General features: G+C 41.8%; 1 protein-coding gene across 1 annotated transcript; it reads right to left on the bottom strand.

Moving 5' to 3' along the window:
- Window positions 1–1,670: 1,670 nt before the first annotated feature.
- On the bottom strand, window positions 1,671–14,710 carry SEH1L (SEH1 like nucleoporin). The gene is given in 11 exon segments (XM_030470011.1): window positions 1,671–2,449; window positions 5,910–6,060; window positions 6,736–6,893; window positions 7,194–7,334; window positions 8,345–8,443; window positions 9,674–9,764; window positions 9,767–9,887; window positions 11,297–11,443; window positions 12,477–12,527; window positions 14,584–14,676; window positions 14,678–14,710. Coding segments are annotated over 11 exon segments (1,260 nt in total). The 5' UTR covers window positions 14,696–14,710; the 3' UTR covers window positions 1,671–2,259.
- Between the last annotated feature and the right edge of the window lie 703 nt (window positions 14,711–15,413).

Genomic DNA, 15,413 nt, shown 5'->3' with positions numbered 1-15,413 from the left:
AGAAACCAAAACAAAAAATGAAAGCTACCTCCTGGCTACTACAAGACCCAAAACCTTCTAGTCCTGGAATTTCAAGCTGAGATGTGCTCCGAGTACCTAAAGTATACAGGGTAATGCATATCTTCTTTCAGAAGAAGAGGGACAGCAGCCTTACAAAGTGCTAGATGAATTTAAAGTACTGCAAGTACCTGTTGTAATCGTCCCTTTCTAAGCCCTTCTACAATCTCTCTCCCTTCTAATGGTTCTGCTGCTCATGTTTGAGGGCCCAGATCCTACGCAGAAGTACAGTTCATAGTCGGGAGTCATGGGAGCAAGAAGGAAGCATGAGTCTGAGGAAGCAGAGATGAGCATGGAGTGACAGGTCCTAGTTTGGAGAGACGTCAGTGCAAAATGGCAGGCAGGGGGAATGGCAAGCATCAGCCACAAAACCAGCCTAAGTTCAATTGTTGAAGTTAAGCTACTTGGCCAATCTGTTGGAAATGTGACTTGTTTTCACTGGAACTGTAACAGAATGTTTCCATTAGTAAGAAGTGTGACTGGAATTCGTCAGGATATCTAATAATAATACATGTTCAGCACAGAGGAAAATAATGTGACCATGCTGAACTAGCTATAAACAAATGCATTAAATAAATTCTAACTTTTTGCAGCTTTTATTATTATCATAACAGGTTATTCTGGGCTCCAAAGGAGTAACAGAAGCAAATTTAAAGGAGGGAGAAGAAAGGCAAGCAGGAGTCTTTCCTTTTTTTGACCTGGCACATATATCAAGAATAGTTATACATAAAAACAATATCTTTGAATAGATTTTCCTATTAACGGAGGTACGGAGTAACCTCCATTAATGGAGGTACGGAGGTACACCCAACAGACACTGTAGGGTCTCACAGCATAAACTTTTAGCATTGGGCAACAGCAACCTATCTAGACACAGCGACCTTGCTTTTCTTGGTGGTTGCTAAGGAAGGAACACTATTTTTTTAACTGGTAGAGTGCAGTAAGAAAAAGATCAATTGCTGTATTGAAGGGAGGAAGTGACCTTTTAAAGGGTTAAGACAAAACCTGGCCTTGGATGGGGCAGCCACAACTTCTCTGGGCAACCTGTTCCAATGTGTGTTGAAGCACATTGAAATACATTATTATACTTTGGATTTCTGCCTCAGAGAGCCCACCTTTATGCCTCCTCCCACTACAATCTGCTGAACAAGCTCAGCACAATAATGCTACTCCCCAACCATACATGTAATTGCTGTCCAGTTTCATCCTCCCGCCTGTCTTTCGGCAGCTAAAGTTTGAGGCAATGCCATCACACTGACCCCCAGCTCCTGTGCTGACACATCAAAAAAAGGCAGCTTTTAAGTCAGTACTATTTCTTCACAACATCCAAAGGAAATTATTCAATCACTGGAAAAGAATTATGAGATAATTTGAAATCCAACTCCTCCAGTGGTCCTTACAGATCTTCAACAGACCATGAGAAAAGTCAGAGCACAGCCCGTGCCAGAAAAATGTAATATGCAACTGCATATGCAGAATGGCACATGACTTCCTGACAGCAGAGCTATGAGAGCGGGCACCTGAATCAAAAAAGCTCTTTGATCAGAAGCCTCCTTAAAAAAAACCCAACAAAACAACAAAAACCACATTACAAGAAAAAGCATGCTAATAAAGATCTTTTAGAATAACTTTATTAGTCAACCACAATTATAAAATTTTAATATTTATCCAGCAAGATGGAAAATTTTTAAGTAATCAAACACTCCAAATTACTTTGCTGCAGTATACACAGGAATGGCTTTGCTTTTGCGAGGTGATCCAATATCATCCTTTAGTTTTCAACAACTTCTTGAAGGGATAAAGGCATGTTTAATTTTGAGAACATATCAATATATTTCACATTTGTTGGTGCAATATACAAAAAGAAAAAAAAAAATCAAACTGTACTAAACTGATTCCAAAAGGGAAAAAAAAAAAAAAAATTAAAAAAAAGACAGGCACATGAAGTCAGCTACTCCGTAAATAGCTCATGGTTAATACTGTTTGCATGTGTTGCCATAGTTCAAAGGGTACAGATCAAAATGTTCCTTTGATACATACCTAACATGGTCCAAATGTTGTAGTTTGGTTTGCAAAACATGCATGAAGTCCCCAAGTGTTTTAAAATCTTCTGTACATGAGAAGAAATACAAAGGCAGCCAGAAATTGAAGCATTCACAAACACCAGAATAAGGCCCTTCAGAGTTTATTTAAAGTAACATGTTAAACCCCTTCATTCTCAGGTAATAGATTAAGAGGCCGAGATACACATCGTCTGCGAGGGTGAGGATACTGGAGGTTGGCAGTGTCAGCATCGCAAGAGTGCTCTATCAGAGGAGGAGGAGGAAGGAGCTGGGCATGACTGGACCATCTCGATCCAGCCCGTGGGGAATCCAGAGGGGGAAAGAAATACCTGAAACAATTAAGAAAGGAACAAAACACCAAAACAAAAACAAAACAAACAAAAACAAAACAAGAAAAAGAGAAAGGTAGTAAATACAAGGAGAACCAAAGGGGAGAAGACATGCTGGAAAAAATAAAACCAAACCAAAAGGCTTTAGTATATCCATGCCAAAACCAATAGAACATAATAGCAGAAATCAAGGCTTGTGTTCAAAACAAGACAAATTTGGAAACTGTTCTTTAAAGGAAAATAATACAGTCTTTTCCCACTGAAATTCATAGAAAAAAAGAATACCATAATAATAATCCTAGTATACATTTAGACAGAACAGATTGCTTTGGAAATCAAAAGGATAATGTAGCACAGCTATGAACAGGCTTTCATTCTCCCATAATTCCCGTGATTTTGTAACAGAGCTTTTAGTAACGCTTCATTTGCGACACAAAGTATACATTAAATATTGTCTAGGTACAGTTTCTGCATATGCATCTAATTCAGATTAACTTCATAGCACTTCTGGATAGACGTAAAAACATCGTTGTTTTTACAATACTTTAAATTTCATAATATACATTTACAGAGAATAACTACTTTCAGTGAGATACAGTCTTTGCATGTATTTACATATTCTGCAAAATCCTCAGAGGGAATTTCAGATTCTTGGTGAATGCAAGACTTGGAATTCTGCCATTTCATGTCATTTTTCTGCTGTTTTTATTAGAACTTACCCGTAATACTCGTGCATTTTAGTATAACTACATCAGATACCTACAGATGTTTTCTGTCTTGTTTACAGCTCTGCAGACTTATATAAAGGAACAGCTGTATGATTAATGAAATTATGGGGCAATTCACAACAAGCTGCATTTTGGTTTCAGTCTTTATATGGCTCAAGTGTTTGCGTTTTTTAGGATACGTTTAGAGAATTGCAATTACTCCATGGAATTACTACCACAGGAATGTACAAGTACATATCAGAAAAAGTACTTTTCTTAGGATAAAGAAAGTATGACAGTACTTACAAAACATTTATTTGAAGTCATACTAAGGTATAAATGAAGCAGTACCAAACTATTAAAAGCTACCATCTGTACAGTTGTCAAAACACAATTTTCTTAATCCTTTCAAACTAACAGTTGCATATATTACAAAGCAGTTACAAACTTGTCATGTTTAGGAATCTTAATCAAATGCTGAACACTATGAAATGCAAAACGAATTATTTATCAAAACAATTTTAACAAAAATTACTTTAATGGTTACTTCCCTCCTCCCAGCCCAATCAAGGACAAAAATTCCCATTTTTAGTCATGGACTAGCCTTTTCATTTGACAAGCTTCCAAAAAAATGTTTAGATGGAAGTTTTGGGGGTTGGGTTGCTTGGTTGTGGGATTTTTTTCCAAACAAGAAGCCTCTCCATGTATTTTTCTACCAGGAGTTCCAACAGTATCAAACTGTGCAGGCTAGTACAAAAAACATACACGAGGTGTTTTAAAAAGGCTTTCTGAATAGCATTTAGTAGTTAGCAGGTGCTGGTGTCTTGGGAGAGGTCAAACGGCGTTGGGGAGGGGAAAAAGGAGTTCGGTTTCCATTCCTGTGTGCATGCAACAAGCAGCAAAACACCAAAGTTACTCCAGTTAGCTTGGTATCAGCTCTGCTTTCTGTTAAAAAGGACATAATACAAATGGAGAATGGAAATTGTATCATAAATCTACACACACAATTGCATCAACATAACAATACAGCCCTGAGTTATTTTCCAACAGTCTACATCATTTGTTATGAAACTGTTTTGGTTACAGTTTGGTGATTGTAGTTTTACAAAGTTTTCCAGCTCTGCCTATGCTTTCCTTACCTAGTTTAAACGTTTAAATATATAGACACTGAAATATAGTATCTGCAATCACAGACAAAATAAATTCTGTGTAGCGTACCAATTTAGTCAAATGTCAGCACAGAAATCTCCACTATAAGTGTTAACACACTAAGCCAAAAGTTAGCAACAGTGCTTACGCAATTCAAGCCAAAGTGATTACAAAAGAAAACGTGTAACTGTGTATTTTTTATAGTAAGGCTCAATCCTAGGACAAGACACCATATGTTTTCAAATTCCACAGCCACAGACTGAATTCTGTAATAAAATGTTAATTCCAAATTGGAGCCGAGAACTATCTATTAAAAAGCAAAGCAAAACAAAAAAAACCCCTTTCAAAATAAAGAGCAGTAGAAGGAGTCTAAAATAATGCTGTAAGTTTCAGTTTCACAAAGGTTTACTACCACCTTCAGGGAAAGGAGAAGACCAGCCAGTGGGGTAGGTAGGGTAGGGTAGCATTGCTGGCAGCAGCACAGTCTTAGGTAAGGAGACTGTGAAACGACACCCACTGCTAAAAAGGTATAAAATAGTCAGCATCTCCCTATAGGAACCCAAGGAAGTACAGTTACGTAGCTTTGGATGTCACATTTCCAAGACAGGGCTGCATTTCAGCATTTTTTGGCCTCCCTTCTTCCTGGAGACTTAGCCCACCACCACCTCTTGCTCTCCCATTTATCTTGTGGGGAAAATGTGAAAGCCCTTCCCTGCTCAGCACAGCCAGGGATCTGGAAGCCAGAACTGCCGTTCGAGACTGACTGCTGAAAGAGGGGGGGGCAAAGACTTCTACTCTCCAAAAGCAAACTGTCATAGTACCATACAGGTGAGCAATTTAAACTGTAAAGAGCCCTATTAGTAGCTGCATATGGATAGTAATGGAGGCTATCCAAAGGCTTTGGGAAAAAACATAAATAAAGTTGGCCACAAAACTTGGAAGCTGCTGCTATGGAATTTGGCCAGATCTAGTCCTTACGTAAGGACACATCCTGTAAAGTTGATGTACACACTCCGCCACACAAATGCGGGGCTCAGCCTATTTCTGGATTTCGATGCGCACAAATTAAAATGGTGTTCAGAAGAGGCAGTTAAATTTACCTACTAACCAGCAATTATTACAGAATAAAAACAGAGAAAGCAAACTAATCTGCAATAAGAACCCCAAACTTTCATCAATTGATGTTACACCTGCAAAAATGCAAGTACACCAACGCTAGCATATGATTGTTGAAACCCTACATGAAGAACCATGTTTTCCTCCTTCCCTTCTGCTGCATTATCACAGCGAAAAGCAGAATTTGTTGCTGGTGGTTTTGCTTCATTTTTAAACATGTATCAGAAACAAAAGGGCAGTTACACAGCAGTATGATGAAGTTTCTCCTTGATTCAGTATGGCTTATAGTTCTGTTCATTTTCCTCTTAACACTGGCATAACAGACACCATCATAGAGCAAAACCAGAAGAGCTTGTAGAAGAATTCACATAAATGACATTGCACTTGAAAAAAAAAAAACTATTGTAAAACGAACATGAAAGCTAAATGAAATTAGGAAGATTCAGAGACTATTTGCAGAAATTCAGTCTCTCTACTAAGGAGCCTACCTGCTGGCTGATGATCCATTTAGTGAATTCTGTAGGCTCGTATTGGCGGAACCTAGAGAGGCATTAAAATTCCCTGCTTGAGAACTACCATTCACTGGACTCCCGTTACCTTTCAGTATACCAGTACACTTCCAGTTGTCCATGTAATTAGCTGCAAATACAGATATATAAACACTGTTAGTTTCTCTTCTGAAGCTCAGCTTTTGATACAACTATGATGTTTCTCTTCTGAAGCTCAGCTTTTGATACAACTATGATGTTTCAACTGCTATGCAGCTAGTGTGAATTCAAACTGAACTTCAATACCAACATATAAATGCAACAAACAGCTGAGGATCTGGCCCTTTAGATGTCTGACATTCTCTGCCTACCCATGATTTCAAACTCAGTTTTGTTCAATAGCAAGAATGAGTTTCCTTTTTAAAATACTGAGAAACAAATGAGAATTGATGAGGAAACTGCCACTGTTTTGTTGTTGCTTTTGGAAATTTAAACACAAAAAAGTCAGTTTGACTGAACGCCATGACTGAACGCAGATTTTCTGGGTTTGGCAGCAGGCAAAGGTAGTAATGCAGTACATACAGTAACTTTAGAAATTACAACTTTACATAGCTCTAGTCTGGTGAAACAATATGAGAGTACAGTAACAACAATTCACAGCAGTCTAAATCAGGCAGGTGTTCCAGCACAGAAAGTTACTTAGAAATATAAAAAGCTATCATTCACAAACCTAAAACGAACTTTTACTCCAATATTATTCTTGGAGTAAAATTCCTCAAGTCTATTCAGCATACTACAAAGCTCATGTATTTCAGGTGTATCTTACCTTTCCAGAGCCTAACACAGCCATCGTCACCAGAGGAAGCAAGCACTGTGCCTGTAATATTCCAGCTCACTCGCCACACCTGGGAGTTGTGATTATCAAACTGTGCCACAATATGGATTTCAAATTTTGTTAATCCTCCAGATGAAGTCAATTCTTTCCTGTTTAAGAGAAAAGTGACAGTTCTGCACACAACTGTTTAAAGATCTGCGTTTGAACGTGATGACAAAAAGAGAGGACAACATCTTTCAAGGGGTTTAGATTACAACTGTTAGTAAATTAGGAGTGTTAGGAGGTATTCAGACAAAATGACAGACTTGCTCACAATATTGTCATCTTAAAGATCAGGCTGCTAAAAAACAATCCTGCATAGATTACTAGTTTTGCTTCGCAGACCCTGTTAAAAGAAGACTATATAGTATGCACCACATCATACCAAACTATCTTCCTTTTGAACTCACCTTAGAGGTTTTAGTGTGAAAATTCGGACATCTTTGGTTGCCACAGCTAAGATGTGGAAGGATCTTCCCAGATTTGGAGCGAAGGCAATATCATGTACAGGATCTGTGACCGTCATCAGAGCTTCTGCTTTGGCATATTTCCTGTACAGCATAAGAAATGAACCTTTAATGCCATGAAAACTGCCAGTGATGCAAATTATATAAGCCAGAGTGAAACAAGGAAAAGATTAGTATACATTATAAGACTTGCAAAAATAACATTTTCTTAAAATAAATCTAATTGTAAATAATAATTACAAGCAGATTTCTTCAGAAATTGAAGACATCAGACACAATAACTACAAACAGTATGCTATATCATACAACAAAGCAAGGATTCCAGTAGAAAGAACATTTTTGTCCAGAGTTGGAAAAGGGAAATAAAGATTCTTCCATTCACAAATCTAAGGGGAATTTGTATCTCAACTTACTCTATCTCCTGTGCTTGTAAGCAGACCGCTATTGGCCTCCTCCGCTGTACGATAAACATGTATTCCATTTTCTTATTTACCACCAGGTAAATTACAAGAACTTGTTTTTACTGTTAATGCACAGAGAACATTGTCTGAAGCCAGGCATAAATCCACAGAACACCTTGGCTCCTTTCCCACACCAATCACCCTGAGTGAACCATGAGTTCTCTGCCACCATTTAATTGAAAGCGGTTGTGCACACACTTCCTGACCTTTCTTGGTGCTGAGTTCCTACCTGTACAAACTGAACTGTCACAGAACACTAGTAATCCACAGGACAGTCTGTCAGTATAAACGTACATTTTAAGGTTGCCTTGAACAAAACAGGGCCCAGCGCAACGCAATGCAAATTTCAACTTTGCCCTATTAATTCCTTGTGAAAAAGTAAGCATATAAATTAGCAGAAACAGAAACAACTCTGCCTTTAAACTGCTGGAAAGAATACTGAGACAAGACAAAATTACCAATATCTGGTAACACCAGTTACCATACTGAGGTCTCCCTCTCCTTTCCAATGGCTCAGAGACAGAATCAAGGTATTATTATTTACTATTCCACATCTAATGACAGGAATAGAAGGCCACATATTACAAACTACTTTAAGATCCCACAAATGTTATACATTGTGATTTGGCATACCTGGTATTTTCGTTATACTCATAAATTTGAACCTTAGCCAATATATTTGGACTGTTGTCGTCACTTCCTACAGCTATCATTGGAGAATGTGCTCGAGAGCTGAAAGGTTAAAATAAATACTGTTATATTTACAAATGATTCCACAGAAACTACACCAAGCCAGTTGTTTTTAATTTCAGACATACTATCTATAAAGAAAACAAAACAGTTACAACAACAAAAAAATAAATCACAACACAGGGGAATCACAAGGAAACATGAGTAAGTGCTATTCAGTTCCATTTTATACACCCGCTAAGGTGGAATCATTAAGGAACATTATTTGGCAATTCGAAATGATGCTCCCAGAGTAGGACTGATTTATATACGCTTCTGCAGCCAAGTATTTGTCACAAGTTTCATGGCAGAGATTGCATTCTCTGCACTACTTTCAATGACTGATTTTGTGGATTTCATTTTGGTTTGGAAGATGATAAAAGCCAAATATTAGGTGAGTTCTAGGTTTTAAACCAACTTTTAGCTCCCTCCCGTGCATTAAAGTGAAAGCCTGTACTTCCGAACCGTCAGCACAGATGAACAGCTAATGAACAGAATAACTGGATCAGCAGGACACAGCCCACTGTGTCTACAGGGAAAGCCATTAAGTGCCTCTGGGCAAAGAGAATACAAAGCAGTTCAGCCCTGAATGGTTATTCCCTCCTGTTATTGCTGGGGAAGATGCGAGATGGAAAGCAAAGGAGAACTTTTGCATATTCCTGTTCTTCTGGGTGGGGACTACCCAACCCAAACTCCTCTCTGATCCCTTCCTGTTCAAGGTTAAGCGTATGATTGAACCGCTGGGCATAGAACTAAAAGAACAACTCTTAGGCTTTATATTTGTGCCAACAAGACTCTTGCGGTTTGAGTACTCTTGCACTGGCAAGGGTGCATGTCCTTGTTAGAGCTGTCAAAATTATTACCTATTGCAATGCCTTCCTTAAGGAAGAAAGATAGTCATTGTCCCATTATAAACACTTGCTCTTACGAAAATCCCACTTAAGTTTTGTGGGATAAATGAAGAACACTAGTTTATTACTTGCTAAAAATAATTAAGCTGGGAATACTTCCACACAGGTCCCTCATGGGGGACTTCTTGTAACACTTCTCTGGCTCTGCCAAACTTGCTTTATTAAAAGAAACGTTAGCAGCTTTCTTTCAGATTCCGAATAATGTACACTCGGTCTTCTCCATGCATGTTTTATGATTAATTCTACAAAATTTTCAGGACTAGCTCTTTGGATCTGCTGCTTAAAGAGTAACAAAGCAAAACCTACAGTTTTAATGACGTACCTTGAAGGATTCCAAGAAATACAACTGCAGCTTAGCTTACATGAGATTTCATGCTGCAGTGACCACTGACTGAGATTCATCACATCTGGGCTTCATAAATCCTTACGACACCATCTGCTGAAACAGGTTTGCAAACATAAGACCCATATTGCTTGGGAGCAAACTTCACATCTGTAACAGATGTCCTACTGTCTACTAGAGTGGTCCTCTTTACCTGCAAAGAAAGGCAGACACTCTTGAAGGAAATGCTAGAAATTCGCATCAAAAACTTATTCCCTAAGGAAGGCTAATGAAAGTCTGACAACACCATTTCATAGGATCACTTATTTCTTCCATCAAGAACTAAACAAAAAAACCCAATCTTTATACACCAATGAACTGGAGAAATGACAGATCATTGACTGATGCAATTTCAAGCATCAAGAGATACACTTGCAACAGTATCAAAGTTCTGATACCCAAAAGTTGTTCAGATATGTTCTTCAGGAAACGAAAAAAGCAAACCAAAACCACAACAACCACATAACACAAGCATAAAATAAGAGTAATTGGCCACAGGCAGTTTGAAATTGTCCTCTTTGTTCTTACTGGTGACTATATTAACTGCAGCAACACCACTTTCTAATTTTGGTGCTGCTGAAGTTTACCATGCAGCATTGTCCAACAGAAGCATCAAAACAAGTATTTCTGATAAGGGCTCGGTTGAGTACAGCAGACAGTTGATAGGAAGATTAGCCAGGGTTGAAGAGGAAAAAATCACAAACATGTCTTTCCAGTTGTCCCCTCTCCTGCCAAGCAAACATGAGTTTGAGCTGAAAACTATGCATCGCAACTGCCTCCTACACACGGCAGTCAACTTTCATACCCCACTGGGTGCCAAAGGTCCCGAAAACCCAACGTTTTACAGCTATGCGTTTTAATGTTAGAAAATTTTAGTAGAAAGTAGAAAACTGCAGATATTTTAGCAACCTAAACCAAAACAAAACATCAGAGGCAGGAACACGGTACTGAGTTATACAAGATTACACATGAAGAACTGCAAAATAACCTGTTTAGATCTACAATTCCTTTGATGAAATGCTACCCAGAAAATCCACTTCCGAGCAAACTATTTCCCCCCAAGACCTGACCTATCATTTGAAAGATGAAAAAGAACAGTGTGAGACAGTTTCAAATGAGCTCTTCTCACAGAAGAAACACCCCACAACTTTGATGCCACTGTAGATGAAAATTCATGTCTGCAAGTTATTCACCAGGGAACATCTTATGAAGCAAGGCCAATAGTAGTGTCACTAATTAGCCTGAATGTGGCCATTTAACTGTCTTCCCAAACGCTTTAAAAATAGTTACTCTATATTGGAATATTGCCACAAAGTAACAAAACATTGGCAACATCAAGAACGCTTTATATTAAGAGAAGTAAGCAGGGTGCTTTCCTCCGTTTCAGGAACAGAAAGTAACTTGGTATTTACAACAATTTTCATGTTCACTCTTCTGTTTAATTCTGGAATTTAAACAGGGTAAAGCTTCAGCTGTTACAATAAGCAAACAAATCAATGAGGCATAATAAATCTGTTTATATGACAACATATAGAAACTGTAATTAATGCATTAAAGTCTCACCCAGTGACTCTGGCCTCGGAGTTTATCATTTGACTCTCCCACTATTTCTTCCCATACAGCTGCTGTTCTATCAAAAGAGCAGGAAGCCAGGACCTGCCCAAATTCAGGATGGGCCCATGTCACACGCCACACAGATCCACTATGTGTCTGCAAGATAACACCAAAACATTACAGGGAATCAGTGTGTTAGTGCAAGTGATCATGTATTTTTATGACTTTCTGCAGAAGCAGAAGTAAATCCTAGGAAGCAGTAAGACTGTTCCTTTGAAACCCACATTCTTTTATAACGCTCAAAGTTAACACAGCAGCTGTGGCATTTTATTCCTATAAGCACTGCAAAGTTTTGTTGCTATTAGTTAATGGTTAGAAGGGGATTATTACAACTGTATTTCAAGGCATTACTTATTACTCCTTTAAACTCTAAGTTCCAAACTAAGATTCTGTCTTGATACAAGTAGTACAGCTTTGTTTCCAATTTTCAGCCTTTACCATGCTCGCTTCTAGTTTGCCTGCACTTCTCCAAAGCATACGCAGAACATTACTTATCTCCTCCTTTATTTATACGAAACTCCTCTTTCACACCTAGTCAACCTAATGCTGCTTTTTTAGAGAAGGGGAATTCAAATGCTTCGCTTGTATTTCCATTTATAGGGATTACTGTATTGTGATCCTATTAAATCCAAGGCTAAGGACAGTTCAGCAGCTGAATGCACTAATTGTCCCGATGAAGCAGAGTCTCTATATGACGCAGCTCCCAGAAAGTTGTTGTTTGAGGGGAAAGGTCTGATGTTGTAACACTTAACAGTCAGACCTCTTCCTTTTTATTATTTTTCTGTCCCTTTTTTTTTTTTTTTTGTCTTACAGTATGCAAAACCCAAATATTCGATTAAAAATGAAAGCACTGTTTTCCAGCTCCCTAAACACCAGTTACTCCTATGTTTGCTGATAACAAAGTCTGCCAACATAACAAAGTGCTAATAATATAAGACTGCTTGCTAGCCTCTGCTTCAAGTGAGAGGCATTAGACATGTTTTATAAAAGCAAAGAAAAAGTATCTATCATAAGAAATACAGGATCTACAACAAAAATATTTATACTAAGTCAGCAAAAACTAAACATGTTTCTTAAAAAAACAAGGAGAGATTATGGTTATAACTGTGTAATTTGTACAAATACAAACCTTCCAGCTGGCTGTGCAGTGCCAATCCCCATTTTCGCTTTTGTCCCAGACCTATTGAGAAATCAAAATACAATCATACAATCTGTATACAAAGCTTACTAAGTAGTACTACAAAACACAGTCATTAAATACACACACACATATATGTACACACACACACCACTGAACATTTCTATCTGGAAAACTCTACCTGGCTCATACACAACTGCACTTCACTCAACCCTGAAAATATCCCTATTGCAGGCAGGGAGAAGAGGCGTACACCTGCCACATGCACCCCTGTATACAGTCTGTCTCTTTTAAAGACTGCATTAGTCACAGAAGACAAACTATGACAATTCTCAACACTTCATTCCCTCTGTTCCATGAGCACTACTTGGTTTCTCTCTAGAGCCCCACAGTCCTCATCACAGCACACAGTGAGACCTGGTCACAGAAACCCTGGCTCCTGGCAAACATCCCAAAAGTAGAGCAGGAGAGCAAAAAGAAAACTCAGGGGGAACAGCCCATGTTTCTGTTTCTAATACTTCTGCCTGGATTTATAACCGCGCACAGGCCAGATAACCTCCCTTTCTCTTGATTTCCCACACATCTTCTATCATCCTCATGATTTTATTTTTTTTCTGAAAGATTGTAAAAGCAATCGTGACTGTGAGCAGATGCAAGGCACCCCCGGCAGCCCAGCATTCACTGCTCTGTGTCACCCACTCACTACATAAAATTTCCAAAAGTCACCTCACTTTTGCCATTCTGGATCTCCAGCACAACCCTGGTTGTTGCCATCGCAGCCCAACTCCATAACTTCTCCCCGACTGCTCTTCTGCAGGGCGTACACCAGACATACCACTGCTGCTTACAAGTGGTGTAAAACTTCTTAACACAGTCTCATGAAGGATACTGTTATGGCTGGAAAGTAACCTTACATTGCTAAAGAACATAATTTTTGTGCTCTACCTACTTCTTGGCACCTTTAACAACATGCTTTTTAGGCCACAATTTTTATGTAGTTAGTCCAGACCAAAGGCTGACATGATTTTGGCTTACTTTTGGGGGATAGTTATTTTGGTGCTGGTGGTTTGTTGTCTGCTTTTTAACACATGCTCAGGAAGAAGGGGCTGCTCGCTTGTTTTTAAGGCTGAGATACATTTGACACATTCTGCATGTTTGGTTTGGAAGGGACCTTAAAGATCCCTTAGTTCTAACACCACCACAGGCAGGGACACCTCCCACTAGAGCAGGTTGCTCAGAGCCCTGTCCAGCCTGGCCTTGAGCACTGCCAGGGATGGGGCAGCCACAGCTGCTCTGGGCAACCTGCACCAGTGTCCCATCACCCTCCCTGGGAAGAACTTCTTCCTAATGTCCTAACCTAAATCTACCTCCTTTCTCTGGAAAAGTGATTTTCTCAACCATTCACACAGCCTAACAACAAATATGACTGCTCTCTGCAAATTACATTGATCAAATCTAACCGTGTAACTCCTGATTTTTTCTCCATCTCCTCAGTATGTGCAAAAAATTTTACAAAAGCAATTAACTTCTCATTTACTATTTTTTTTCCCCTCTAAAGGAACACAAAATGACGGTTCCCAGTATTTTACAGTCCCTCTGATCTGCCAGAGCACCGGCAAAATGCTTACTGGCGCTTCATGAAACCGCCGCTTCTTCCCTTAGCGCCCTTAAATAAAAGCAGACCCCCAGCGGAACGGGCGGAACGAGCCGCGCTGCTGCAGCCACCACAGTTGCAGCGCGCTTCCCCGCACGCAGCGGCGGGGCGGAACGGAAGGTGTACGTTTACACGCGCTTGGCCACACGCGCGCATACAAATAACACGCACCGCGGCGGAGCGGCCCCGCGCCCGCAGCCGCCCGACACCGTCCGACACCACGGCGGGACGCGGGCGTCCAGCGCGGCCCTTGGCTCCCCGGGCCCGGCGGGGCGGGGCGGGGCGGTACGGGGCCCTCCCGCCCGCAGGCCCGCTCCCGCCGCGAGGGGGAAGGCTGTTCCCCGGCCCGGCCGCGCCACCCCCGTGCTCCCTCCCCCGGCAGGCCGCGCACGGCCGGCGCCGCGACACCCGCCATGGCCGCGCACGGCGGCGGCGGCCGCTCACTTTGACGCTCTGGTCGCTGGAGCAAGTGGCCATGCGCCGCCCGTGGAAGTCGAAGGAGACATCGTGGATGAGGTCGCGGTGATCCGCCGCGATGGCTGCGCGCCACGAACATCCGCGGCACGCGCCCGCACGGCCCAGGCGCCGCGCGTACGTTACCCCGCTCACGCGGCGGAGCGGGGGCGGGGCAAGAGCCGCCACCGCCTCGCGCGCAGCCGCCACGGCCTGCCCGCGCGCTGCCCCGCGCGTGCGCGCTCCTTCCCAGCCGGGGGCGCGGCGCTCGGTCACACACACCCCGCCCCGAGCGGAGGGACGGGGTAAGGAGCGGCGCCTCGCGCCCGGCCGTTGCCGCGCTGGCTCCCGCCGGAGGCTGAGGCGGGTGTCCCCCGGTGCCCGCGGCGGGGAGCGGGGCGGGCGGGCCGCGCTGTGCCTCCCCTCGGCTCCAGCCAGCGCCGTGGCGCCCGCCCACCCCGCGCCTCCCGCCGTGCGCGCTCAGCCGGGCGGCTCAGCCGTGGGCGGTGACTCTCCAGCAGGTGGCGCCAAGCCACAGGCTCTGTTCGCACCGGCTCCACCTTCACCAGCTCCTCTGGAGCCCGACTGCTGCCCCTGACCCGTGCTGCTGCGGCTGCCCTCCCCTCCTCCTGCCGGGGCCGCCCGCACCTCCCTCTCTTAGCAGCTACCACAGAATCATGGAATGGTTTGGGCTGGAGGGGACTTTACGGATCATCCAGTTCCAAACCCCCTGCCATGGGCAGGGACACCTTCCACTAGAGCAGGTTGCTCAAAGCCCGTCCAACCTGGCTTTGACACCGCCTGGGGTGGAGAAGCCACAG

Source organism: Strigops habroptila, chromosome 1 (assembly GCF_004027225.2).
Source record: "Strigops habroptila isolate Jane chromosome 1, bStrHab1.2.pri, whole genome shotgun sequence".
NCBI classification, from domain to species: Eukaryota; Metazoa; Chordata; class Aves; order Psittaciformes; family Psittacidae; genus Strigops; species Strigops habroptila.
This window is presented reverse-complemented; position numbering and strand designations above follow the sequence as displayed.